Here is a 27,995-nt window from a genome sequence, read left to right on the forward strand (position 1 = left end):
TAAGAAATGTGCTCATTTTAGAAAACTTAAAAAACCCAGAAAAATGTAAATAAGCAAACAGAAAACATCCCATTATTCCAGTACTTCCTTCTTTGATTTTCCTTTTTATTTCTGTGTTTGAATTACGTGCATTGATTTACTGTATATATATACTATACACACTGGCTAGAAAAGTGTTTATAATAACATATATTTATAATATATATAAAGGGTTGGATGGTGGGGAACGGAAACTATTATCAGTGGTTCTCTTTGGAGAGGTGGAATTATGGGTAGTTTTTCCTTGGGTCCTTTTTGGGGGTCTGTATCCCCATTTTTTCCCTCTAGAACTTCAGTATTATTTAGTGCAGTTTTGAAATGTGCTCTTTATAGTTCCTAGGACTCAGGAACCTCGGATTCAGGCTCTTATTTCTTATGTACATTCTCGGGCCTTGGAAAGTGAGGTGGCTGGATGAACTCAGCCTGGATCCTCAAAGTGAGGGCTGGTGTGGTCGGAGGGTGGCCATGTGGCAGGCCCAGGGGGCTGGGGGCCTCGGGGACACAGGCAAAGCCGAGAGCTCTCCTTAGGACGGACCCCAGGGGCTCCCCGACTGCCCGGAGCCCTGCGCCCAGCGAGGCTTCGCCCTGAGGTTGGGGCTGGGCCTTTCCTGAGACCCCAGGAAGCTCAGGAGGCTGCAGGGGCCCTGAGCGCCTCCTCCCCCCGCTTGGCCTGGGCTGCCGCGAGCCCACCCGCAGGTCTCTGCACCCCTGCACCCCCACGCATGGCGCGATGCCCTGCAGCACACAGCTGCATCAACGTGCCAACTCCCCTCCGCCTGACTCCCTGACGCCGCCGCCGCACATCCCAGTCCCGCCACGGACCTGCAGTCCCCATGCGGGCGCTGCCCTGCTCCACCGTCACCACGACCCCACGTCCGCTCTGCCTCTGCCGTTCACCACATCCTTGTCTTTCAGGCCTTGGCGCAAGCGCCCCTCCAACCCCCCCCCCCCAAACCCCCCAGGAGGCTGTGCCTCAGCCCTGGGAATTTCTACTCCTCTTCCCACCTCACCTCACCCACACCAGGTAGCCCAAGGCTCAGCACACCTGTTTTCCCGTTTCTGCTCCTCCTAGGCTCGGCCGTGACCTATGGTTGCATTCTCCTCCTTTGCTGTCTGGTACCCGGGGTGGTGTGGGCTTGGGCCCGAGTTTGGCGAATGAGCGAAAGAACCCTGGTCAGGGCCTGCAGACACCGAGCTCAAAAGCGGGTGGTGTGGCCCAAACAGCTGCCGCCCATTAGGACACCAAAGAGGCCACAGCTGTTTCCAGCCACGGGCGTGGGCACCAAGGGAGGGCGGCTCCAGCGAGCTGGCTCTCGGGCCGCCCTGCCGCCCTGCGCCGGAGGGCTCCCTCCAGGCTGGCTCGCTCTGCGGGTGAATATAAATATATAAAACAAACAGTGTGCATTTAGCTGCAAAACTAAAAATAGGAAGCCTGGAATCCGGCTCCCCGAGCTGCTGGACCACACAGGTGTGGATGCGGATGTTGGGGGGATTTGGCTCCTCACCTCCCACCCCCAGCTCTCAGCCCTCACGGGGAGGAGTGGGGGGCACTCTGGGTTTCCGTGAGGAACAGTCCATTCTTTCACTCTGGCGCCCCCCATCCCGTCTGTTTGACAGCTCGTTTCATTTACGATCCCAAAATGAACCGACCTACTGAGACGCAGTCCCCACTCGGGGTGGCTGGTGGCTGGCGCTGCCGTGCTGGGGCAGAGTGGCTGTGTTTATGGGGTACAGCCTGGGGCACTCCCTCACATCAGTGTCCTCGGACACTCACAATTCTCCCGTTGGGCACATGCCATTACCTCGGAGCTGAGAGGCTGCTCCTTAAGGCTGGAGGGGCTTGAGCAGGTTTGTCTGGAGGCTAAGTTAGGAGGTGCCTGGAAGAGCCTAGGAGCCAGGGGGCTACGCTGGGAGCCCCAAGGCCTGTACTAGGCCAGCTGTGGGCTCTGAGTGGGCTACAGGCGTTGCTAAAACTCAAGGACTCCTATCATCTCTGCTACGGAATTCCTAGTGGCAGAGGCTGGAACAAAATGGCCGCCTCGTTCTGCATTGGCTGCTTAAGGTCCTAAGCTCCTGCTGGTGGCTTAGAAGGGCGCTGACCAGGATGGCAAACTTTCCTTCAAGTTGGGTTCAAAGCAGAGCTCCAGGACCTGTGATTCTCATTTGTCAGACACATAGTAGGTGTTCCTGTCACTGGTGAATTAAAAGGGAGGATCCGAGAGGGACAAGGACCCCCCGCAGCCACGAGCTAAAGTAGGAACGAACACCTTCCTCCCCAGCAAGACACCTCCAGGCCCTTCCAGGATGAACCTCCTAAGGCTGGAAATTTTAAGACCCAGCCGAGCTCCGCCCGCTAATTCTTCAGGGGGCTGCTCGCTGGTCCCACCTGCGCCACCTGCAGGTTGCTTTGGTTACTGCAACACTATGCCCGCCGCCCTGGCTCAGGGACCCAGGCCAAGTCCCGACATCCCTGGGCGCTGTTTTCCCCTTGGGAGAGGCTGGTGCTGGTCTGTGCTGGTCTGCCCCTGCTGAGGTGGAAGTGATGCGACTTTGAGTCAGAGCTGGAGGCCACAGCTCTGTGGCTCCAAAATGTGGGGAGGCCTTGAACTGTGGTCCCCTCCAATCTCTATGGCTTCCTACAGTGACGACTCCACATAATCACACACATGCAGGCAGAGTTTGCCTGGCACATGCTGCTTCAGGACCAGCACAGCGTGCCCAGGCGGATGCCAGCTCATTCTGGGAGAGACTGACTGCAGGCTGGCTTGTGTGATGCCCATGGAGACCCCTGCCCCTGGGCCAGGAGGCTGCTGCCGGGGTTGGGCAGGAAGCGGGCTCAGAACATGACCATGGCCTTCATTTCTTGTGGGTGTTGGGTTTCCAGCAGATCAAACCAAGTGGACAGGGCAAAGACTTGGAGCAGGTTTCAAAGTATTTGCACTTGAAAATAAGATCTATTTTATGAACACATCCCTCCAGGCCTTCTGCTGGCAGGATGGGGGTGGGGTGAGAAGGCAAGCCCATCACACCCCAGCTCCCATCATCAGCCACAAACAACTCCGGAGAGAAGTGGAGCCAGATGACACCCCCTGTTTGCACCTTGGTGGCCTCATCTGCAGAATGAGGGAGCTGACGAAGCTGCTTGCTTTGTAGTTCCGATGGTGTGGGCTGGCTGCTGTTCCAGCAAACACAGGCCCCAGAGGGGGCTCGCACCCAGGCTGCGATCCTCCCCCTCCCTCCCAACGCTAAGGGTGGGGCCAAGCTGGGAGAGGAGCCCTATTTCAGTTTCTGTGTGAAAAAACCGGGGCTGCTCGTGCAGGCACCTTGAACATTGGACACCCCTCTGGGGCCTCAGCCCCGCCCCCCCACCCCCCCTCCCTGCCCAGGCTGGTCTCTGTGGCCAGTCCTAATGGAGTTGGATGCAGGGAGGTCCAGGCACCGGTGGGGGCCAGGGGGCCCCCAAAGCACTGGACTCTGTCCTGCCCCCAGACCCTGCCCATCCCTCCTCGGGGGCAGTGGGAGGTACTGTCTTCTGTCCTCACCCACCCCATGCACACAGCCCAGAAGCCTGGCACTGGGATCCTTCAACATCTGTTATATTATTGTAACAAATCAGTCAAAATTCCATCTTACAGTTAAATAGTACAGAAGACAGACAGTTTACTGTACAAGCAAGTTGTGCATTAAAAACAAACACACCAAGCAAATTATAGTGCAAAGCAATTCCACCCCTCCCACCCTCTCCCCAGTTCCGGGCTGGAAGAGTCGAGTGTGGCAGGTACCATGAACACAGCGGCATGACAATATGTCACAAAGGCTCCGCACCCACAACCAACAGGTTTCCAGGGAGACCAGGCCCCTCCGCTTCCTTGTGCTTTCTAAGGCGGGGCGCTTGCCCGGGACAGTTTCAAAACAGTCTTGTCAGGAAGGGCCTCTGTCTCCCAGCCGTCTGCACCCACCACGGACCTTCGGCCAGAGCGAGCAGGTTGCCACCACTTTCAGTCGGGGGTGGAAGGAGGGTGGGTGGCTTGTTTCCTGCCCCTACCCCCACCAGGGCTTGGCGGTCAGCAAGGGGCAGTGATCTGGGCGGGGCTACAAAGTGCTGGGCACTGGAACCCATGGGAGCCTGGGGCCAGTCTGCAACCGGAGAGGGGGAGCGAAGGCAGCCGGGCAACGGGTACTAGCCGCTTCCTGAGAAGGGGGGAGCGCTTCCTGGGTGCGGGCAGCCAGCAGGACACCCCCGGCAGCTATATGGGAGAGATGGAGACTGCTTTTTCCAGTGAGGGCCAGACAAGAGGAGCTGCAGCAGGAGGGGTTCGCGTAAGACCATCAGAAGGACTCCCTGAGTCCCCAAGTGCCCCGCGCCCTTGTTCCAGGTTGGGCTGGGGGTGCAGGGGTCAGGTGTTACTACAGGGCCAGCCACGGGGCCTTTCGCAGGGGCGACGGCCACACCCACGGAGGACAGTCTGAATCCTGAAACCACACGCTGCCTGGCACTGGCCAGGGCGAGCTCGTCCTTCCCCACATAAGCCTTTCTGGGACTAAAGAACCCAACCGAGAATCCATATGCAGCCTGACGCCTGGACAAGGCCTGCCTTTCCCCCTGAAACCAAGGGGCGCCCTGCGGCTCGGAGCCCGGGGCGGGCCGGTGGGGCCCACGCCAGGACACCCCCCGCACGGGTGTGATGTGCTGACGCCCGGCAGGGTCGGCGGCTGTTGCTGGCTGGACGCTGCGGAAGGGCGCGCTCTAGAGGCGTCTGGGCTGGGGCTGGGTCGCGGCCACTACGGGGCTTCACTGTCAGAGGTCACGTGTTTGCGATGTTTGACTGACGCTTCTTTTCCTACGATCAGCTTTAAAACTGAATTCTGTTCAGGGCTGCGCTGGGGCGCAGACTGGCTTAGACGGGGGGAGGGGGGGCACGGGGTGCTCCTGCCACTGCGGGGGGCCTAGCCGGTCCCCGCACTCTCCAACAACGGCAAACTTGAGACCAGCCTCAGAGAAGGGGGGTCCCCAGCCCCCCACTAAGAGATCAGAGGGTGAATGCCTTGGGCTGGTAAAGTGCATGGAGAACCCACCTGCAGGCTGCCCCTGACCGGAGGGGCCTGGGGCCGCAGGCTACTCTCCTCTGAGGCCTGGGGCCCCCAGACTGCTGGGACGGGATGGGCTTCTGACTGTTAGGACTTGGGGGGAAGCAGATCTGGGACTGGCGGGGGGCATTCGCATCCCATCTCTGCGTCTGACTTCCTGGGTCCTCTGGATGGTTCTATCCCATCGCCAAAGGGCACAGCTCTCAGGGCCGGGGGCCCTTCCAGTTCTGACTCGATTTGTGTAAATGCAGAGGGAGGGCTGGGTCCATGGGGTGCAGGTCTGAGAAAGGTGGGGGGGGTCTCCCTAGGGCCCCTGGGCAAGACACCAAGCCCCGTGGGCGAGGCCTCTCTCCCCAGGAGAGGGGGTCTCTGTGCCGAGGCTGGTCCGGGAAGGCAGCGGGCACAGGGGATCAGCCAGGTCATTCCGGGGGGCGGGGGGAGGAACGTTCCCTCAGGAATGTGGGATGAGATGACTAGGATGTAGCTGGGCCTGGTGTCCTGGGGGCGGTCTCGGCCCCTCTGTAGAGAGACACGGCTGGCCACACTGGATATCCAGAACTGCCCACCGATCTGGGCTGTGGACCCTGGCCTGGGCCTACGGAAGCCCTGGAGCCTAAGTCCCACTCCTGCCCTGGGCCTCAGAGCCGGGCCAGCCACTTGCCGGGAAGGTCCTTGGGGTCCCTGCCGCCGCCGGGAGCCGTCTGCTCCCACCGGGCGGTCAGTAGGGCCGCCACACGGCCTCGTCCATGCGGCCCGGCGTGCTCAGCGCGGTGGGCGAGTTGCTGTGGCTGCCGTCGGCCTCCACGCCGTCGCTCTGGCCGCCCAGGCTGGGGTTCATGAGGTTGCCGGCGGCCACAGAGGCGGCGCTGCTGGTGCAGGAGGCCAGCATGCGGGTGGGCGAGCGGTCACCCCCGCTGCTGCTGCCCGCTACCATGGAGAACTGGTAGGAGCCGGAGGACGCGCCGTAGTAGAGGTGGTAGGGGGACGGGTTGGCCTGGAAGGGCCCGCTCTGGTTCTGCGGGGTCCCGGGGTAGGGGGGCGGGAGGTAGGTGTGGTGGAAGCGGCTGGTGGCCGGCATGCCGAGGCTGCTGATGCCCGTGCCCGAGGGCGTGGCGCTGTAGGGGAAGGCGGCCGACATGGCGCCCGGGTAATGCATCCTGGGGTCTGGGAAGCGGCTCTCTGTGAGGGTGGGCAGCGCCGGGAATGAGCGGTCAAACTGGCGGGGGTCGGAGAAAGGGTTCAGGTCCGAGGCGCCTGTGGACAACAAAGAGCATGGTCAGGTGAGCCTGACGCCACCCGGGGTGTCTTTATGGACGACCCGAGTGCTGGTTGATCAGGCCTGTTGGGGGGCCCCCTTCCAGAGGGGGCTCTGTGAGCTCTGCCAAGGGCTGCTCAGAGCTGGAGCCAGCCTGACTCAGAACAGGACTCCACCTGGGGGCAGGCGGCTCAGAACAGCACTCTACCTGGGCCAGAAGTGGCCATGAGCCTTCCCTCCTGGGGGCCTGGAGTCGCAGGAGGAGGGCTTTCCCTCTTCCTCATGGAATCCTCTGCACAGTCTAGGGGAGCAGAGGCCTGGTGACATGGTGATGGTAGGACCCCAGCTGGGCTATTGGGAATGGGGGTGCTCAAAGACAGTTCAGGCCCCCAGTAGGCCTGGCCCAGCTGTTTCTACTTCTCCCCACTCCTGGTCAAGAGCTGGCAAGACAACACAGGGATGGATTAAGAAGATTCAGTATAGCTGCATGATGGAATACTATTGAGCCGTCAAAAAGACGGACGCTTGCCATTTGCAACAACATGGACAGAACTGGAGAGGGTGATGGAGGGATGATGCTAAGGTAATGGCAGGAGACAAATACAGGCTTTCACTCATACGTGGAATACGGGTAAAACAGAGGAACTGACCAAACCAAACCCTACAGCTGTGATTGCAGAACTGAGGCTGCTGGAGGGGGAAGGGAGGGAGGAGTGGGAGCTAAGGAGGCCAGTGACCCAGAGGACCACGGGGACCCAGCTGGGTAATAGCAGCTTGCGCTTGTGTTGTGGGGAAAGCTCTGTGTGACTCCCTACCCCTGGCCTGTATCTCCGGAGCACCCCACAGCTGGAGCTGACTGCTGGCCAATGATGAGGCGCACCCTACCCCCCACCTGCCTCAGCAGCACAGTGAGTAGCTTCTGGGGCTTAGTGGTGCAGACCCTGCCTGTCACCTTGTTACAAGAGACCCAGTGAGCAGCCCAGGCCCGGGCCCTGGCCCCCGAGAGCGTGACTTCTCATTAGGCTCCAGGCAAGATCTTCCTGATCTTTGCCTCAGCAAAGATCACAGACCCCTGAAACTTCAGCGTTCAGAGCCTTCAGGACTCTGAACCAACCCCCTTTGCAGGAAAGTTGAGGCTCAGCAAAGACGCGGCCCTGCCTAAGGCCACACAGCACACTGGCCTGGCAGTTAGCCACAGAGACCAAGGTCTCTGGTCCTAAGCCCCAGTTCAGAGGGGCTTGGCCTCATCTCAGGACCCCTGGGGGGCAGGCCTTGTCGGCAGTGCCTGGCACCCCAAGTATAGCGAGTGTGAGGTGTTCACCTCTTCTCTGGGCCCTGGCAGTAATGCTGCTCACCAGACAGGACCCCCATTCTCAAACGTGACAGGGCCGGGATGCCTGGCAGCCCACGGCCACAGTTACGGTGGCACGGCAGGCCTGGGCCGGGCGCGAGGCTCACCTGGGCTGTCGGCCCTGAGCTGACCCCTCTGGCCTCCTCCTCAGGTCCCCCACTCCTCCAGGGTGGCTCCTCCGGGGAAGTGAGTGCCCCCCTGCCCCCTGCACCCCCAGCCCCGGTAGCCCTGGGAAACCCGAGCCGGCGGGTTGCTGTGGAGCAGCCAATCCCAACACTGGGAGGAAATGTTTATTTTCTTCTCCAAATTGCCCCAGCTGCTGCGTGGCTGAATGAGCCCTTTGAGCGGTGAGAAGCCCCCATTGTGGGCGGCCACAGCCCGGGGGCCGGGGCCCGGGCATGGAGGATTTGGGGCCTCCGAACTGCTTGCCAGTGACCAAAGCTGGGAGGGGTCACGGCTATTAACAGGCATCAAGAGGTGGCGGGGTGTCTTGGGGAGTCCAGGATGGAGTCCAGTGGCTTCTCCCACCAGTGAGGAGAGCCCTAACCCTGGTCCCGCTAACACCACTCTGCCGCAGGTACCCCCTTCTTCCCACTTTACAGGCGAGAAAACTGAGGCTCAGAGAGGTAAAGTAACTTGTCCAAGGCCACACAGCAGGGCCTGGTGATCAGAAGTCCTAGCAGTTCCATGTGGCCGCGAAGTTCATGCTCCTTCCCTGGCCCTCGTTGTCAAAGCCCTTCTTGCTCCAAAGGGGACAGGCCAGGGGTGAGAGAGGACTGGCTGGAGCAGAGGGTGACTCAGGCTACTGCAGCCCGGTGCAGTGGTGTTAGGGGGGCTGGGGCAGCACCCCCCCAACCCCCCCTGTTCAGGATGCGGCAGAAGGGGCAGGACTGGGTCAGCCTCCACACAGGGCTGTGCCTCTCCTCCCAGTTGCAGAGTGGAAGCAGGATCCGACTGCTGCCCGGACAGCGGGCCGGGAGACCTGCCTCCGGCTCTCTGTGCACTGGCTCCCAAGCCAGAGTGGGTCTCTCCGTCCATGGGAGCTGCTGGACAGGCAGCACCGCCAGCTAGGTCCTGGGCCCCATAGCTGGGCCCACATATCCCATAGGCTCCCACACGGGGAAGGGTCTAGACTGAGCAGTGACTGCACCCACGGGGCCAGAGAGCTCTGGGGCAGGGCAGGCGCCCCCAGCACACCTTGAGGGCAGGCCACTCCAGGCAGAGCTGTGAGGGTCTCAAATTCACTAGCATTGACTCAGAGATGCTGAATCTGGGGCCTCTCCACCTTGGGGTGGGGGGTCTCAGCAGAACCAAAATCCAGTTCCCTGAGTACAGGTTAGAAAGGGAGGGACTTCTCCCACGCCCAGGGGCTGCATCAAGGCCCACGTGGCCAAGGCCGAGGCCCGGGAGGCCCAGTTTGCTGGGGCGTGGAGAAGAGAGGGGAGCAGGTGGGAATTGGTTTGCTGCCACTGCTCTCAAAAGTACAGGGAGATGCTGGGGCAGGTGCGGTGGAGATTGGGGACTGTCACTGGTGGACTGTGGGGCCCTGGGCCCAGCGCACTCATCTGCACTGGTTCTAACCGGGCCCCAGAGGGCCCCCTGCAGGGCAGCGGTCAGCCCTCCCGCCTCTGTCCTCTTCTGTCCCCCAGCTGTGTGCTTGGCCTCCTGCACCCCACCCGTCAGCTGAGACAGCCTGCAGAGCAGATTAAATATATTCACCGTCCAGCTGGCCACCTGTGGACACCTGCTCTGTGCCAGGCACCGGGCACCCAGGGATGGCGCCGCAGCTGTGGCTGTGTCCATCCTGCCAGGGGATGAGCCTGGGTCCCAGCCCGTGACCGTCCTCCTCAGAGGCCTATTGAAAGGCCTCTGGGCCAGGTGGGAGACTTTCCCAGGTGACGCGTGGGCCTCCCCTCGGGGCTGTGCATCCATGTCAGTGCACAAAGCTGGTCTGAGGGCAGCGATGCCATGTGGCTGCTGCCCAGCCCTGGACAGAGGCATCCCCAGCTCCCCCACTTTCAGGTGAGAAAGCTGAGGCTGGTGGGGAGTGTCCTCAGCAGGGGGTGTCTGCCGCCTGCGGGCACCCTGCGCAAGTCATGCCCAGTGTTGATGATGCCCTAAGGGCTAAAGCCCATGTGCCCAGGGGACTGGAGCGCAGGGCAGGGCTGTGTCCGCAGCCCACGGTGACCCCGGGGCCCAGCACAGCGATGGCTGGAGGTGGGTGTCAACAGATGTTTGAGGAGCGAATGAGCGGCCCAGTCCAGGACCCCGCACAGGGGGGCCGCTGGGCGCACCTGCAGGGCTGTGGGCAGCCGCGCCTCCCTTGTAAACGGGCAGCTGGACGCGCCCAGGACCCGGCCCCTCCCCGCCGCCCCGCTGTGCCTACCTTGGATGGGGGTCTGGGCCTGGCTGCTGAAGTGGCTTGTGGTGCTGAGCGAGCCTCGGGGGCTGGGCGTGCTGGGCGTCACGCGCATGCGCAGCCGTTCCAACTCCCCGAAGCGGTCGGGAAACGCCTTCTGGTCCTCCAGTTTCTGCCGGTGCCCTGCAGAGCACGGGGAGCCCATCAGCAGCGGCTCTGGGCGGGGGTGGGGTGGGGGCATGTCCCCACCTTCATGGGCTGCAGCCGCTCGGCCAGGCCCGTGTTTCCGCGGTACCCCCCATGCCCTGCCGGTCAAGGCCCGTGGTCGCTGCTCACCCCCGCCTGTCTGGGGTTTCTGCGGGGCAGACGCTAGGAGTGGAGGTTCAGTGGGAGGGCCGGGCACGCCTGGCTCCAGAGCTCGGCCGACACCCAGGCTGGTCTCTTTGGCCCTGCACGAGCCCTGAGGAGGAAGGATGGCCAGGCCTCTCTTCCAGGCAGGAGGACTGCAGCCCAGAAGGCCAAGCGCTTGTCCAGGGTCAAACGGCCAGGGAAGGGGACGGCGTTCTTGGACCTGGGACCCCTCGGAAAGGAAGTGTGGGGAAGGGGCTCAGAGGGAGGAGGTCTTGCCCAAGTCCTGAGTCTGCAGTGACATAGAGTTTTCCATATTGACAGGGGAAAAGGAACAGGTGGGAGGTACCATAGTGCCTTCAGGTCATTCCCCAGGTCTGGACAATGGCCTCCGGGGAGCCGGGAAAGGTGTGAGGTGACCGCTGAGTCCTACTGGGTTTGAGGACATAGTCGGAAGCCTTGGAATGGGCCTGATTTCTGATTTTCAAAACGGGAGAGGTATGGAGTCTGGCATCCACAGGCCCCCAGGCTTCCTGTACCCCTGTGCCTCAGAGCTTCAGTGGGTGTCCAAGGACGGGGAGTCCACGCAGGAGCTACAGCAGGCCAGGAGGCCATCAGGAACCAGGAACCCCACTTTGTCCTCCAAAGAGGCCACGGGCTCTGGCCCCAGGTGGCAGCCTCCCAGGACCTTGGCAACAAAGGGGAGGAGGAGGCAGGCCTGGCTGGCGCTGAGGCTGGAAACTCTGCGCCCCGCCCCCCATGGGCCCAGACAAAGCTGTGCCCAAGGCAAGTGGGGGTGGGCGCGGGACGGCGAGGGGCGCCCCGTAGAGGGCCAGCTGCTATCTGTCCAGCTGACTGGCGCCAGGTGGGCTGCCAGTGCTGCGGGAGCCTCACGGTACCAGGAGTAGCCACGGACCTGCGTCTCTGTGAAACTGCCCCAACCATACATTGGCAATTAATCCAAACGCTGAAAACAAACAACCGCACTGAGGGCTGTGTCCTGTGGCCAAGTCCGAGATTTCATTATCCAGACACCAAGGACTAGAGGACAGATGCCCCTCGGGAGGGGGACGCAGGGGCGACCCCAGGGCTCAGGCATCAGCGCCGACAAGCCTGGGTGAAGCGCTCCACCCTGGCTACTGGGGGACCCGCGGGTGTGGTCAAGCGGGCGGGAGGGTCGGGACAGTCTCAGCAGGCAGGCGGGCAGCTGGACGGAGGTGGAAGCTGCCCTGGGACAGCCTGGTGCAAAGGACCTGGGTGTCGCAGCCAACCGCAGGCTTGGAGAGAGCTGACAGGGTCACAGGAAAGCCAGCGCTAACCTCAGGCCTGCTGCGATCACCACTGGCGAGAAGCGTCTCGTTTCTGAGTCACACGGTGCATCAAGTGTGCACAGGGACGCCAGGGCCCGCGGAAGAGGGTGCACCACCAGCCCGGGTTCAGGGAGGGCCCTGCACCCCCTCCCCACCCCCACCTCGCCCGGCTGCAGCCTCCCACCAAGGCACCCAACCCATCCCTAGGGACCCAACAGGGTCCTGCAAGGGTCCCCCTTCGAGGGGGGCCGAGGGGCTCTTTCTCCGGGTTCAGATCCAGGCTGCTATGCTGCGTCTGGGCCCGAGTGGGTAGCACAGCCAGACCCCGACCGCAGCCCACCCTCTTTCTCTTAACACCTTCTTCCCTGCTTGCATTGTAAGGATGGGGCCGCGGAGGCCTCCAGGGGAGACCACGCTAGGCCGCGGGTGTGGGCACCAGGGTCGGCCGCGCCCAGGCACCACGCTGCCCACCTCAGGGGGCTGGTGTCCTGGAGGAGGGGGCTCCACAGCGCCGGGCACTGCTCCCCTGTTCCTGCGGAAGCTGGGGCCAGTGCCAGGGAGAGGGGAGACTCGGAGCGAGGCGGCCCCACGTGGCCAGGGCGCCAGAGAGTCTGGGAGCCACGGGGCCCAGGCCTGTGCTCTGCGGCAGGATGGAACTTCCTGTGCCCGGGGAAAGGAGCTGGGCCTCTGGAAAGGGCCATTCACGCGGCGGCCCCTGGGCGGGGCTAGGGAGGAAGCGCCGGTCAAGCCCACTCGGCCCCTTGCGGCCCAGTCCTCGCATGTTCCGTGCCTCAGTTTCCCCCCTGTAGCCCCTGATCACAGAGGCCCCTCGAACTCCGGAAGTCCCAACACAGGGGGTGAGGGGCAGGCATTGGCCTGACGGGGGCCCCAGGAGGAGAGGACAGCACTCTTGCTCCAGGGCCCACCTGTCACCCCTCCCAGCTGCTGCTGCTCCCCATATTTTTTGACTCTTCTCTGCCTCCCTCGCTTCAGAGGCTAAGTCCACACTGAGCCCGCACAGCCCCTGCCAAGAGTGTTTTCTTGCCTTTGGCCTCGGCCGAGCCTCTCCTTCAGGAAGCCCTCATCGCCGCCACCTACCCTGTCACCTCTGCAGGCGGGAGAGCCCTTAGCAGCAGCAGCAGCGCAGCAGGAGCAGGGATACACGCGAGGTGCTGCCTGGCCTCCCCGGCTATCACCCCCAGGCTGTCCCTATTTCACAGGTGAGAAAACTGAGGCCCAGTGGCGGTCAGCGACAGGCTCAGGTCCACACAGAAGGCGCACGGTCACTTTCTCTTCCTGCAGGAGAGGAGCCTGAGTTTTGAAAATGGGGGGCTCCAGACGATGGGCATTAGGGCCCAGGCCAGGCCCGGGGCAGAGCTGCCCTCTGCGTGTCCAGAGCACAGACTAGGGGAGCAGAAACTGAGTGGGGCTCAGTGGACCCCATTGGGGGCCCTGCCCTGCTCTGAGGCTGATCCAAGTGCCCAATCACCCTGCTGTTACCCCTCCCAGTCCCTGTCCTTCTCCCGGCCTGTTTCCACCCCCGAATGATAGCTGACCCCTGGGGGTGAGGATGACTCGGGGCTCCACAGTGGAGCACTTCTCAGGGAAGACGGGGCACGCCCTGTCTGGGATGCCCCACAGCCTGTAGCAGCGGGGTTCACATTGCACACAGCCCCTCAATGTCACCTTGACGGCCACCCCCGACCCTCCTTGGTGTCTGCCCAGCTGCCCTCGCAGGGCCCAGGGCTGGGGCCGGCTCGACAGTGCACACCGACGGGTGCTCTGGGCAAGCCGCTCTCTTCCGGCCTCAGTGGTCTCATCTGTGAAATGGAGCGCATACCCCTGGGCTCCGGAGCGAGGACAGCTGCAAGAAAGGGACAGGGTCGCCCCCTCCTCCCCAGCATTTCCTGCAGAGGGCTGCCAGCGTGCAGAGGTCACCCGGGGAAGGCGGGGCGGGGCAGTGGGCTCACTCCTGTGGGAATAGAGGGCAGGGCTAGATGACAGGTCGGGGGTCCCCTCCACCACCTCCTGGGCATCCCTCATCACAACATGCCAGGTGGGGGTCTCCGTACCTCCCAGGTACCCAGCACTTCTGGGGGACCAGCGGGTCCTGGGGACCATCCCTCTGCCTCCACCCCACCAACACGAGCCCGAGATGAGAGCAGCAATGGTCTGTGCAGGCGTCCAGGCTGCGCCCCAGGCTCTGAGCCAGCTGGGCCACTGGCATATTCTCCCAGGGCTACACCCTCTGACAGCGGGGCCATGAGGTCAGGGTCAAGCCTGGCACTGCAGCGGGACCAGCAGCTTGGCTGCTAAGCCCTCCAGGCGAGGAGGGTGGTCGCCTGGCCACGCGGTCCAGCTGGCAGAGCCCAGCTCAGAGTCCTGATTCAGCTGGCCGGGGGCGGGTGCAGGAGGTCAATGGGACCCGAGAACAGGGGGCAGCAGAGTTGGACAGGGCTGCAGGGACAGCATCCGGGAAACAATGTGGGCCCCAAATATGGGCTGCTTTACCCATCTGAAGCCACTGGACCGCCTCGGCCACCCGGCCCGGCCCTGGTGTGGCCACAGCCCAGACACAGCAGCCACTGTCTGCCCAGCCGTGGGGTGGGGCACCCGGGCCCAAGGCCTGCTCTGCGGCCTGTCAGGAGATTTACACCCGACTCTTAACAACCGCGCGGAATCACAGGCGGGTGCAGGGCCCGGGGTGGTCTGCTGTGAATCGGCCCCCTGTGAGCAGATGAAAGCTGGTCGGTGGCTGGGCAGGGAAACAGGCTGGCGGGGGGCCAGCGGACAGGGAGGCAAACAGCTCCCTCCCAGGGCTGCAATTGGGGTTTCCAGTGGCCTGGGGTTGATTAGGGGAACCGGGAGGTCTGAGGTTAACCCCTTCCCTCCTGCGGGGGAGACTTCCCTGGGGATCGTGGGGGACCCAGGGGTAGGAGCCTCCACCCTCGACCTCCCCTGACCCGGAGCTGAGGAGGAAAGCGGCACGACACGGTCGGGGCTCTTCAAGCCCAGCACCCCCCGAGTGCTCTGTGTCCTGGTCCATCCTGGGGCCCGCAAAGCAGAGGCAGGAGTCTGCCTCACGGCGCATGGACAGTCCTGGGGCACAGAGCACTGAATGGCATAAACCACATCTGAGAGGCGATAGGGCTCAGGGTAAAGCGAAAGCCTGGGAGGACTGGGGGGCTGATGGGGTGCTCAGAGGGCGCATGGAGAAGTCTGAGTAAAGACTTCAGGGTGGGAAGACACAAGCCACAAATGTGGGGGTTTTGGGGGAGGGTGCCTTAGGTGGGGGTGCAAAGGCCCTGAGCCAGGAAGGGAATCGTCAAATTCGAAGGGCAGAGTAGGGTGAGGGAGGAGGTACCGGAGAGGAAGCAGGGGGATGCCGAGCACAGTTCTGTGGGGTCATGAGCGCCACAGCAGCAAGAGACCTGGGGTGGGGGGGAAGAGCCCTCCTGTAGGCTTACTTTGGGGTGCTCAGCTTCTAGAGCGTGACCTGCCTGGCACACGGTAGATGCCCAGGACAGTTGTTTGCTGAAATCCCATGTACATTTTCAGGAAGAAAAGGGCGCACGGCAAGAGGTCACCCCTCTGCCGCAGGCCAGGTAGGAACATGGGTCCCGCCCTTTCAGGTACCAGCAGGTATGAAGCCTGGAAGGTGGGTTAGTGGATCCCAGATCTTGGTCCCCGCTAGAGTGGCCAGGCCTGGCACCCCTCCTGCCCGTGCCCTGGATTGCCCCAGCCACCTGCTTTTCAACCAGCCCCCAGTGACTGTGAGGGACACCAGCCCCGAGAACCTCAGAAACCGAGGCCACACAAGCAGGAAGCCGCCAAGCCAGCCTTCAAACCCAGCCGGCCACCTGGCTGTAGCTCGGGCACACTCTGAAGATCACTGGAGGGGAACAACCCGGCCACAGAACCCACAGCCTGGCCTTGGGGAGCCAAGGCCCACTCCCCAGCCCTCACCCCCGTCCCAGCCCACAGGAAGCTCAGCCCTCCACGATGTGGCGGCCGGACAACCCAAGGAAGCTGGGAAAGGAAATCTTTGCTGACCCATGGGCGTGTCCTGAGGGCCAGGCAACTGCAAACTCCTGATCGCCATGACACCCCCAAGTGACACCCCCAAGCTCAGATGCTAATAACGCTCACACCATCCCCACTTTACACACCACATGCTGAGTGGGGAAGGCCCTGCAGGGGCCTCCCCTCCCTGAGGCCTGGCCTGGAGCCTGCACGCTCTCCCCTGGGCTTGGCTGCTGGCCTGTCCCCTCTGGGGCAGTTGAGGGTCGGCTTGTGAGAGTCTGTATCTCTTACAGGTAGGGAGCCTGAGGCCTGGGGTGGGGGGTGAGGAGGGGTGGGGAGAAGTGGGACTTGTCAAGGTCACGGCCCAAGGGCCAGGGTGCTCACAGGGAGACCGGCACTGGGCGCCGGGTGGGCAGCAGCAAGCAGGCCTCGGGTGGCAGCCGAGAACGGTCCCTCCAGCCCTGCTCTTCTGTACAGATGAGCTTCTGCTAAGATGTTGTTCAACAGTCGCCTTAAAACCATGGACTTCACCCGGGCCAGGGCCCAGAGCGGACGCCATCTGCCCAGTCGCACAGCCAGCCTGGCCCTCACCACAGTTTACCTCCTCGTCAGCTTCTTTCCCTTCCTCTTGCTGCCTCATCTTCCTAGTCCAGCCTCAGTTGCCTAATGCTGTGCCATCTCATCTCACAACAGCTTACCCCAAGAGGAGTGAGCTCAGGTCTGGGGACTCCAGGAAAGAAGGGCAGGAAGGACCCCCAGGACCAGGGGCTTCTGAGGCAGGGCTGGGCCTCCAGCCACCTCCAGGGCTGCCGTGGGCAGGGTGGTCACTAGCTCTGGGTTGGACAGGGCCGACAGCAGAGGGCTCTGGGGGATCCAGGCGCTGCCCCTGGGGCCGCCCCACTGAGCTCCTTGGAGTGGCCTAAGCACGTCAGTCACACTGAGCCCGGAGGGGACGCCTGTCCATTCCATGCTGCGCTGTCCCCTCCTTTGATGGGGATATTATACCCTAGACCATGGCTGGGCTCTCGGCAGGCACTCTGCTGCTCACCAAGAGCGCTCACGAATGGTGGCGGAGGTGCTGGGTACCAGGGGTGGCAGAACACCTGGCTCCAGGCACCCAAGTCACTGGCCCCCGAGTCTGCGAGGAGGGTGGTACCCACCTCCTGGAGGGTAGAGCCGGGGCCAGGCAGGTTGGAGACTCGCCCAAGGCCCCGGTCAGGCAAGCCCGCCCAGCACCTGCTCTCATACCAAGGTCCTGTGGCTCACTAGGGTTTCACACCACCTTGAGACCTCTGCCACTGACTGGCTGACAGATGAGAACACTGAGGCCAAAGTGGAGACATATCTTACCCAGGGCCCCAAAGCCTAGCTCCCAGCCTGTCCCAGCAGGAAGCTGGCCAAGCGGCCCCCGGCTGGGAGCTGCATGCCTGATGGGCTCAGGAGCTCCGAGAGGCCAGAAGAGGTGGCCCCAGAGGCCTGGAGGAAGCTCTTCTGGCTGCTGGGCCCAGCCCGAGCCATTCTCAAGTGGCCAGCACTGGCGTGGGCCAGAGAGTGCACAGAATGGGAGCCATGCCCCAGGGTCCGTCCAGGGCCAGGCCTGCACGGCCTCAGAGACACCTGGCAAGCCACACACCCCCGTTCTGGACACTGAGACATCTGGAGCACACAGTCCCTTCCCAGGCCCACTTACAGCTGTTTCTGGGAAGAGTGGGCATCTCCCCAAACCTCAGAGGCCGTGTCCTGGCTGACCCTGAACCAGGACTCTCTCCTCATTGGGACGGAGGTGACTGTCTCATTAGACAATAATGTGAAAGCGCTTCCTACACTGCAAAGGGTCACGGTTGCAAGGAAAGAGGACAGGGCAGCTCCCAATACCAGCAGCCCAAGCCTGCTGGAAGGGGCCAGTGCAGACAGAGCGAGCCAACGAGCGAGCGAACAGACAGCCGCTCTCCCTCCAGTTTCCCCCATCTGAACCCACTAGCTCAGTCTTCCAGCAGGCGAAACACTTCAGTATAGATGCTCCTTAATGCTAAAATGCAGGAGTCAGGGTCCCTGTACATAGTAGACGCTCGATAAATACTGGCAAGATGAAATCTGCATTCCTAGTCTGGAGGGGGAGAGGGGATGGCTTCAGGTCAGAGTGCCTGGGCAGGGCACGACTCGAGCAAGTCACACACTGGGAGTCAGAGACTGTTTTCTGGGGTGGGGGTGGGGGGCTGGCCTCCCAGTCAGACCAGCTGGAGCTTTGATGGCTCCATTGGTAGGGGAGTAGAGAGGGCCCAAGCTGGCCCAGCCTCTGTTCCCAAACACAGGCACACACCCCATAAACGCCCAATCTGAGGCCTTTCTGTCCTGCTCCTTAACAGGTGCAGGCCCCAGGGGCCACCCCCCAGGAGGGGATGAGCCCCAGCCCTCACAAGCCTCCCACAGACTCAGGCTAAGTCCAGAGGGCTGAGGGCTTTGTTCACCTATGCACAGTGAGGGGTGCAGAGTGGCCGTCTGAAAACCCCCACAAAAGTGCTCCGGGGATGCAGTGGCCCCTGGCTGCTGCCATTCCCCCCTGGACCTTCCTCCCCACCTAGGGGCCTCGGCGGCCCTGGCACTTACGTCTGGGCTCCCGGGGTCCATCCACAGTCACCTTGATGGCTCGGTGGTAGGTGGCCACTTGGGTGGGGTTGGTGAACACGGTGATGGTCAATGTGAAACTCTTACCTGGGGAAGTAGGAATAGAGGCGGGAGGTTGGCACCGGGAGCTCTTCCTGAAGCTCTGATCTCCCAGCCCCAGTGCCCCAACACTCCAGAAGGGGCTCCTCAATCTCCTCTGAACCGGGACAAGGAAGGGCTTCTGGGTGGCCTTCACGCCCCAGCTTGACCACGTTCCCTTCCCTTCCCAGTGCCCCGGCCGACGGGCCCACGCCTCGCTGCATCCCTGTCTCTGTGCTGTTCCTTCTGTGCAGAGACCCCGTGGTTTGGGGGTGGGGGACAACAGATGGGTGTGTATTTTTATGTCTGAAAGTAACTGGTGACCTTTACAGGAAAAAATCAAGGACACAGAATGTCTTTTTAAAAAGAAAAAGAAAGAAAGAAAAATGAGCCATCTCCCCCGCAGCACGAACAGGCTAGTGCTTGCTCTAGCCTGCTGCAGCCACTCAGGCCACAGCTTCTCACACTGCTTCTTTTGCTGTGAAATTCATTTCACGTGCACCTTCCCATGTATTAGAAATCTTTTTAGGGCCTCCCTGGTGGTATAACAGGTTAAAGCACAGCACTGCAAAGCTAGCTGCAGCCGCTTCAGCACGAGTTCGATCCCCAGCCAGGGAGTGACCCACTTGGCGCTGGGGCGCGGCAGACCTCTCCTGTCTCCCCGCTGCTCCCCTCAGCAGTGCACTTCACCAACCTGCCTGTTCTGCCCCCCACTCTGTCTCTGGTGAATCCTCTCACCTCCTGCACCTCTGGCCTGTACCCCAGTTCTTGCATGCATAAATAAATACATCTTTTTTTTTTTTTTTTTAAAGAAAGTCTTCTAAACTTCACTTAGAATGACAGTCAAGTATCCAGCCCAAGGAGCCCTCCCCTTTTTTTCTCCATCCCCCACTCGGGCGCTTCTGCCACTGCACATGTCTCACTGGTGTGTGTGCAGTCAGGCGCGGGCTGGAGGACGAGATTGGGGCGCTGCAGACATTTCATTTGTAGACACAACTGTTATTTCCAGAACTCGATTCTATTTTTAGATAGACATTTGGCTCCAAAGTCTCCATTCAAAATGCCTGCGAGGGGAAAAAAACTTTGAAAATAATTTTTTTTTGCCATTTAAAAATAAAACGAAAATGACCTTCTCTTTTTAATAATCTTTGCCTACATTTCTGCTTATTTCCTTAGAATCGATTCCAAGAAGTGGTGAGTGATTTCACGGCATCAGAGGGCTGGGCTCGCGCCGAGACGCTGGTCTTGAGTCACGGGTGTGCGGCCCCGTCAAGGCAGGAGGCTGCTATCAGATGGAAGATCTCTGAAGCCCTTTGACTTCACTGGTTTTTCTCCGGGGACTGGTGAGATTGAATTTTTCTCTATTTATTACCTGTCCTAATAGAATCCAACACGGTGACCAAATTATTGCTTCGGCTTCTTTCACACTTTCCTGCGGGTGCTTTTGTGCCTTTAAGAAAAAGTCTCTCTTCGCTAGCATTTCCACGCCTGTTTGTGGCCCAGTTTCCCAGCTCACCGGCCCTTACATTTCGCTTTCTGACACTGAGCTGCTTTGCATTTTCAGTTCTACCTCACGCCACTGGCGACGGTTCCTGTCGTGTTTCAGACGAGTTTCTCCACTGAAAGGGCAGGTGAAATGTTGCTTCTCATAAGCGGTGTGCTGTCTGCTTTCCACATTTCATTCTGGGATCTTCCTGGGGGTTGACTTGGTACGCTGGGAGGTAATCAGTTTCCTCAAAGGGCACCCCAATTTTCACAGCGCCTTCCCTGAAGTGAAAGCTGCTTGCCCTCCATGACAACCCAAAGCCTTCATGCTGTGTGGGTTTGGGGGTGGGAGTGGGAACTTCGCTGATCCCCCCCTAAGTCAAGCTTTACCTCTTCATCCTCAGCCTCTGTGCCCCCAGTTGGAGGCCTGAACTCACTGAGGGCAGGAGTGCTCCACAGCACCTGTGTCCCCAAAGGCTGCGAGGCCGGACACGGAGGGAGGCTGCCCGTGACCTCCCAACAACCTGCAGCAGGCGGGCGGTTTTGACACCCCGCTTCACAGGTGGGGGGATGAACTCTGGACACTGATAGCTCATATGCTCTCTGCATGGTGCCTACTTGTTGATCCAGAGATGAGTGGAAACTCCAACACCCAAAACAGAAGCATCCAGCACAAAGGCTGCCAGAGTCACACCAAGAACCCCAGGACTTCTGGGGGAGAGATGGAGGGGAGAGGTGGGACGGTGAGGCAGCTGCGGTGTCAACTCAAACTGGCAGAAGGGGGCAATTCTTCCTGAGCCAGCCCTCGTGCCAGGGAGGGAGACACAGCCCACACTTGCCCCTGGAGTCCTGGGTCATGGCCACTCTGGCCCTTCACTTTCAGACCAGGGGCACGCGCCTTGATTTCTGGAAACAGAAAGTGCAGGAAATCCAGGGAAGTGGCAGGCAGTGGTCAGGGCCTGCTCCCTTTCCCGGCCCTGACGCCATTCCTCTCCTGGATGGCTCCCTCCAACCAGCCAGGGGCCTGGGGGGCCTGGATCTTGGCCCTCCCATCATCCCCTGGTGCTGCTGCCACCAGGGGACAGGGATCCCAGAGTTGGGGGGCCAGGCAGCAGCAAGGTGGGCACAGCAGATGTGCTGCATGCCCATGGGGCGCGTCCCCTCCCAAGCCCTCCTGAGAGTGGGACACATCCCCTGCCTAGCCCTCCTGTTTCTCAGGTCACTTCCTTCAGGAATCTGCTGAAAAGCCATATTCTCACCTGGCTACTTATCTAAAATAGTTCTTTTTTTTTTTTTAAGGTTTATTTACTTATGCATACAGAGCTGGGGTACAGGCCAGAGGTGCGGGGGTGAGGTGGGGTGAGAGGATTCACCAGAGACAGTGGAGAGCAGAACAGGCAGACAGACGAAGTACACTGCTGAGGGGAGCAGCGGGCGGGTCGGGAGGGGTCTGCTTAGCCCTGTGGGTCAGCTCCAGGGCGGGGGATCGAACTCGCACAGAAGTGCCTGCATCTGGCTTGCAGTGCTGCGCTTTAACCTGCTGCGCCACCAGGGAGGGCTTAAAGTGTTTTTAATGTGGCACTCTGGGTCCCCCTTCAAGTTGAGCAGCCCGTGAACTGGGATAGGAAAAAAAAAGTGGCACATGCATTGTCCCTAACCTCTAGATGAAATTTAGCATCTCTTTCAAGTGTGAAGTGGGCAAGAAACCACAGAGGCATTTCAGCAGTCCCTGTGACCTTGTCACCAACAGACGTCACAGGCATTTACATATCACGTTACAGGCCTTGCAGATTTCTCTAAATATCCTTTATGCTCGTCACAACTTCAAAATCACGGTCGTCATCAGACCCATTACTCGATCTTGTTACTGAACACTTTAACAGACACCACGGTTAAAATAAAATGTTCTGCTATGTTTTAAGCTCATTAATTTCATTGCAGTCTTTGGTTTTTTTGGTTTTTACAAACATCCGCTTGAGAAAAGCATAGGCACTTTTCCCGACTGTCAGAGGTGTCCATTGGTGAAAAAAGGTTAAGAAGCTTAGTCAGAAGCATCAGACTTCTGCACCTCATTCCTACTCTGTCTGTTCGAGCCTTAATAACGCCTAGTAACCTACGTACTTATTTATTTTGTCTCCTTCTACTAGATGATAAACTCTTTGGGGCCTTTTTTTTTTTTTTTCTGTCTTGTTCACTGCTGCTCTCCCAGTCCCGGGGGCAGCATCTGGCACATACTAGGTGCTCATAGTTGGTGGTAAATGAGTTAAGGGCAGAGATTACTGCTCCCAGGATGCGGGTGAGTGGGGGTAGTGCATTGCCCAGGCAGGGCCCAGAAAGGTTAGAATGTGGGACTGAGTCCCTGCTCCTGGGGAGCAAGAAGCACCCCCCCAACACCCCGCAACTGTGCAGCAGCCACAGGCCACCCCTGAAGTCACCAACCCTCCTCAAAGGTTTTCATTCTGGTAGGCCACCCCTCCCAGGTACCCACAGAGGTGGGGGGGGAAGGGAGGGGCTGGGACTTGGGGGTAGGAGTGAAGGGGAGGAGCGGGTGTCAGTACCACAGGAGGCAGGGACCCAGGGGTGGGAAAAAGCTGTCTCCGGGGGTGCAAACCCACCTATGCCCTCTCTCCCTCCTTAGAGAAAGAGGCTCAGGCACAGTGCAGGGAGCTGGGCCGGCCTGCTGTGGGCCAGGAGTCGGGAGTGGCAAACCAAGGCACTCAGGGCTGGCTCTGGTTGGAGGAGAATCCTAATCTGAGAAATGAGGTGCCCTTGGGGCACTCAGTGGCCCCACACATCCCACAGGACCCACAGCCCTGGCCCCACACACTCACAGCCCAGCCCTGCCCCTCTTGGCCGGTTCCTGAGGCTAAGCCCCACCCCTGGGCACTAGCAGGCTGCAGGCCGAGGAGGCCTCTGGTTTTTTAATACTAGGCAAGAAGCCATATCTATCTCCTGTCTATCAGGCACCCCCCCCCACCTGCATGCACACCTCTCCCTCACCCCAAACCCCGCCATATGAGGTTTCTTTGCTGCCAGAACATGGCCCTCTAGAACCCAGGCTTTTTTCCTCTTCACCTAGGTGAGAGGCCCTTGAGGGCAACTGGGAGATTTGTGGTCCTCCTGGTGGGGGAGGGAGGGGGATGATGCACATTCCAGCTGTGGACAAGATAGTAAAACCTCTGGGCCAAACTCAGTTTTACAGAAAATAAGGAACATTTGATAGTATTGCATTTTCTAGGAGGGGAGACAGTTTTTTTTTAAATGTGTTCAGAACTTTGCCACTAACTGTTCAGACTTCAGAAAATCACATTGTTCACAGCAAAGCTGAGGCACAATCCCCTCTCCATCCAGCTGCCTTGCCCACTGTGGGGCTCCCGCAGACAGGTGCGCACCCCCCGAGGGCCGCCTCCCCCGGTGCCCCCAGTTCAGGCAGGTGCTTTACTCTGCACTGCTCTCCTTGCCCCCACGCCATGTCAGCTCTGGAATCATATCAAGTTTGAAACTGTATGAAACCAGAGGATGGAAAATGGCACGTTACAAGATTTCTGTCATTGGAAGGGGGTGCTGTGTCTGGCGGGGGGGAGGGGGTACCCTGAGCATGCGGGAGACACACCAAGATCTGCTTTCCTTTCCTTCCTTTCCTTGGTTCACATCTCCTGACTTACCAGAACTTTATGGCAGTGATGCCTCGTGTCTTTCTCCAAAAACTTACTGCTCCAAATTAAGACAGAATCAAGGAATAAATAGCAAGGAAAGAAGCAGAAGTTTCCATCTGACTTAGTCCTGGCAGCAGTCAGAGAGCCAGGAAGAGGCTCTACGTCCCAAACCCCCACCTGTCCCGATTCCTAAAGTGGCGCAAACTGCACAGATTTGTTCTCTGTGACGGGAATTTCCCACTCACGGGGTGGGCACAGGACACAGTGCCGCTGCCCGGGCCGCGCCGGCCAGGCCGCGCCGGCTGGGCCCTCCTAGCTCACTGCTGTGGCCGCCTCCACTTCTCCCACTCAACAATTCAAACCTCCTGGGTTTCCCCCACCCCCGCCCAAACCACACCATAATCAGAGAATCAGTGACTGTCACCACTCAAAGGGACTTCAGAGACCTCCTCCAGTCCCAGGCATTTGAAGTAACAAAATCTCTAGTAAGAATCCAGCTCTCAAGAGGGTACACTTGTATTAATTTCCTTCATCTTCACAAAACCCCAGGAAGGGGGTACCATTACTCTCCCCGCTTTGCAGACGAGGGAGTGGAGGCGCAGTGAGGCTAAGCCCTGTGCCGTGTCCCCCGCACAGCCGGGACTGAAACCAGGGGGGCTGGTAGCAGAACACAGGCTGCTTACGACCATGAACCCTTAGATCTCAACAACCTGTCACGTTTCAGGGGGACACAGCTTGGCACAGCTCACACTCGGGCCTCCTCCTGCCTCCCAGGACCGCTGAGACTGGTAGAGGAATGGGGTAAGAATGGCTGTTCTGTTCAGCTCCAGCACCCTCAGCCTCCTGCATCTCTCAGAGCCACAGATCCAGCCTCAGGGGTGCCCTCTCTCCAGCAAGCTGCTGGGTGACCCTGTGAACCCTCTCCTTATAGGGGGGGTGTGTGGAGGGGTGCTGGGTGACCCTGTGAACCCACGGGGGGGGTGTGTGTGGAAGGGATGGGCACAAAGACATCAGTTTCAGGAGCAGAATGACAAGAGCTCAGTCCTGATGCTGATGGGCTTTCTGGACTGACCCCCATCGCCTGCATCACGAGGGAGCCTTCCGGGTCCCCAGTTCCACCTGGGGAGGCAGGCTTTCCTGGCACCACCCCATCTCAGGGGCTGCGGAGTGGCCAGTGACCCACCTTTTGGGTTGGGGCTGGGATTAAGTTGCAAAAGGCTTGGGAGATTGGGGATGACAAAGGGGCTTGCAGACTAATTAGGAGCAGCAATGAAAGCTTAATTCATAAAAGCAAACATTTTCCATCCATCAACCTGCAACCAGTTAAGGGCAACGTTTGAAAGAAATCTGTGCGTGGGGAAGGGAGCCAACAGGAACAGGAAATGTTTGAAAGAATGTAAACTATTTCGGTTTCATAAAAAGTAACAAGTAAACAGTTATTACATGCAAATAATGCCCTGGTTTTAATTAATGCTGAAAAGTCAAAATATGTTTGACATTTGTATGTATACATTGAATGGTTAGAAAGGAAAAAAAATGGTGCCCAGATGCCCGTTTCTGAGCTGGGCTGGCGGCTTAGAGGGAACTAAAACCTTGAGAAGGTCTTGTTTATTGGTGATGAAAAGTGCAATTCTGCCTCAGCCTCTGTGGAGAGGGGGCAGAGGGAACCTCACTGACTGGCTGCACCAAGCTCTGGGGCGAGCTGGATGCCTGGAAGGGCACTCCCCACTTTTCAGAAGGCTGTTCTTAAAGGGCCAGAGCGCTCCAGGCTCCATTTCGCAGAGGGAGGGTTTCTAGGGCTTCTCTACCCAGTAGTGATGAGGGTGTCAGGCCAGGCAGCCTCCCTCTCAGCGCCACAGGAGTCTGCCCTCCTTCCCTTCACGCAGCCCAGGGGGCACCTGCCCTGGTTCTGGGTGGAAGACAGCGGCCTCGGCTACTTCCAGCAGTCCAGTCCTGTATGGCCCCCGTTTCTCTTCTAAACCACCTTGAGGCTCAAAGGGCTGGGGAAACTGTGGCTTTGGGAGACCACAGCTGGGGAGAGGGAGCCTCAAAGTGTGGGGTGGGGGGAGGGGAGGGAAGCTTCTGCCCCAGTTGGGTGAGTGGCTGGGACCCCGCAGGCAGGATCTGTCCTCCAATCTCACTGCCCAAAGATCGGGCCCAAAGATCCACAAGGCCCTTTTTGGGTCTGTCTCTACACGATCTCCTCCGGGTATCTTTGGTAAGACCAGGCGCTTGCTCACTTGAGAAAGAGGGATACATGGAAGACTCCAGGAGTGAGTAAGCCTCAGAAACTGGGAGAACATTGTCCTTCACTGGCAAGAGACACTCCCTTCCCCACATCTTAAAAGGGGTCTGTGAAACCGTAAGGGGTTACAAACCGCCGTTTGCCACTGAGCTGGGCCCGGGCTGGGTTTCTGGACCCCAGGGCAGCTCTCCCCAGCTTGCTTCCCCGCGCCCCCACCCCCTTGGCACTGCCAGTGCCTGGCTGGCGCAGTCCCTCTGCCACTCACCTCGCCCACTGCGGCCCACGAAGCGAAGGTCGTTGAACCTCGCCACCTGGTTCTTCATGACAGCCGAGGCATTGCGAAGCTCAGCAGAGTAGTTCTCGTCGTTGCCGGCCATCACCGTCACCACCGTTCCATCCGGCACGTCCCCCAGCGCCACCACCTGAGGGCACAGGCAGGCAGACAGCTGAGAAAGGTAGGGGGGTGCTAAGGGAAGGAGGGGAGGAGCAGAGCCAGGCAGCTCCCCTAGGTCCCAGGCGCACTGCGGATTTCTCAGAAGCATCTCTAAGACCTTCTCCAAATGTAACAAAAATAAGAGAAATCTCTACGTTCCACACCAAGATCCTAGATCAACTGTCTGGGCTAGACCCAGAGAAATTACCCTTCGGTTGAATTAAATCTAGGTAAGCGCCGTGACTCAGTTCAGCCCGAGATGCGGCTGCAATTCCCCTGTCCCTTTCCGTTTGCTTAAAAGAGGAATCAACATGCTCTCAGCAGCCAAGAGGCTAAATGAAAAGAACACAAGTAATAATAACGGGGCTGATTCACACACAATTAACTCCAAAGCCGGGCAGGGTATGAAATTTGGCCCTGAAATGTAGCCCAGACTCAGTCTGTCCCCCTCGGCAGAGTTTGAATTCGTTATGCAGCTATAACGCAAAATGCGAAACAAACTGGTGTTTTAAGAAGGGTCGCACAGAAAGCCCCTTGAAAAGCGAAGGGGGGTTTGTGAGAGGAGGATGCACCTGCTGGGGATTGCAGGATGGGCTGGGCCCCCCACCCCGCCTACCCCACCCCCACTCCAAGGAGCTTGGAGAGGCAGATGCCATTTGAAAAGGAATCAGGCTGCAAACGCAGTCACAGCCATTTAAACGTGGCCACCGCGTGCAGGGACAGGGGATCCAGATGGTAAAAATTTCAAGGAGAAAATGTTTGGGGTCTGATTAAAAAGGCCAGATTTCCTGTCAACATCCTGTCTTCTTTTAATTTCAAAGATTCCTTTTAAGCTCCAAGTGACAGTAAAACCTCCGATCTCAGGATTAAAGTCACACGGGCCTCTCCCTCCCCCTCCTCCCCGGGAGATTTTCCCCACTGGTATTTTAAGATGTCACCCGGGAGACCTCAAAGAGCCACTCATCCTTTTTTTTTCCCCCTCCAGTTTGGAGTCGTCCTAATGGGAGCAAGGAGGGTCTCAGCTGCTAGAAGCTGCTCTTTCCAGCCACCTCGGGATAGCCACCCCAGCCGCTGGCCCTTCCTGCCCTGCCCTTTCTCACCGCAGCTGTGAGAGGTTTAGGGGAAAACCAAGCCATTTTCGTTTCATCTCGCTGCCCCCTTAAAAAAATGAAAATGAAACAGTCGCCTACTCCCTGGCAAAGAGAAAAAGATCCTCTGAGTGGCTGGGGTCTACCAGGGGTGGGAGTGCCCCCAATCCGCCTGACCTTCTGGATCCAGGCGGCAGCGTTTAGGGTACAGTGCCCCCCGATAGCGCCCGGTGTAAAATTTCAGAAGCAGAGTTGCGGGTATGAGCAGGAAGTGCTTCTGAAGCGATGCAGGAGGAGGGGTGTTGGCAGCGGCGCTAGGCCCTCTTCACCCCCTCCGCCCCGCCCCGGGATCCGTGCCCCGGCCGGCGGCGATCCTCTGCCCAGCTGCCCGCCGGGCTGTGTCTCAGAGATCCGGGCTGGGGCGCAGCAAAGCCCGGGCTGGGGCGCAGCAAAGCCCCATCTGCCCGCGTCCGTATCAAAGTCTCATCTCAGGGCTCCCGGGAGGTGAAGAGGCCACCCCTCCTAAAAGTCATCTGCGCGGGGTGCACCCCAAAGGGCCCTCAGAAGCCCGCGGGCGGTGCGCGCCGGGCGAGCGGGACCGCCCGGCTCCGG

At 59.8% G+C, this 27,995-nt stretch overlaps 1 protein-coding gene across 1 annotated transcript; it reads right to left on the reverse strand.

Annotated features, from left to right (window-relative positions):
- Nucleotides 1-3,627: 3,627 nt before the first annotated feature.
- RUNX3 (runt-related transcription factor 3) lies at nucleotides 3,628-26,316 on the reverse strand. Its single transcript, XM_004678627.2, has 4 exons — nucleotides 26,128-26,316; nucleotides 18,381-18,485; nucleotides 10,120-10,275; nucleotides 3,628-6,381 (listed from the first exon to the last, which is right to left on the reverse strand). The coding sequence occupies exons 1-4, from the start codon at nucleotides 26,237-26,239 to the stop codon at nucleotides 5,846-5,848; spliced, it is 909 nt and encodes a 302-aa protein (XP_004678684.1). The 5' UTR covers nucleotides 26,240-26,316; the 3' UTR covers nucleotides 3,628-5,845.
- Nucleotides 26,317-27,995: the final 1,679 nt, after the last annotated feature.

Source organism: Condylura cristata, unplaced genomic scaffold (assembly GCF_000260355.1).
Source record: "Condylura cristata isolate star-nosed mole 26May11 unplaced genomic scaffold, ConCri1.0 scaffold00008, whole genome shotgun sequence".
NCBI lineage: Eukaryota > Metazoa > Chordata > Mammalia > Eulipotyphla > Talpidae > Condylura > Condylura cristata.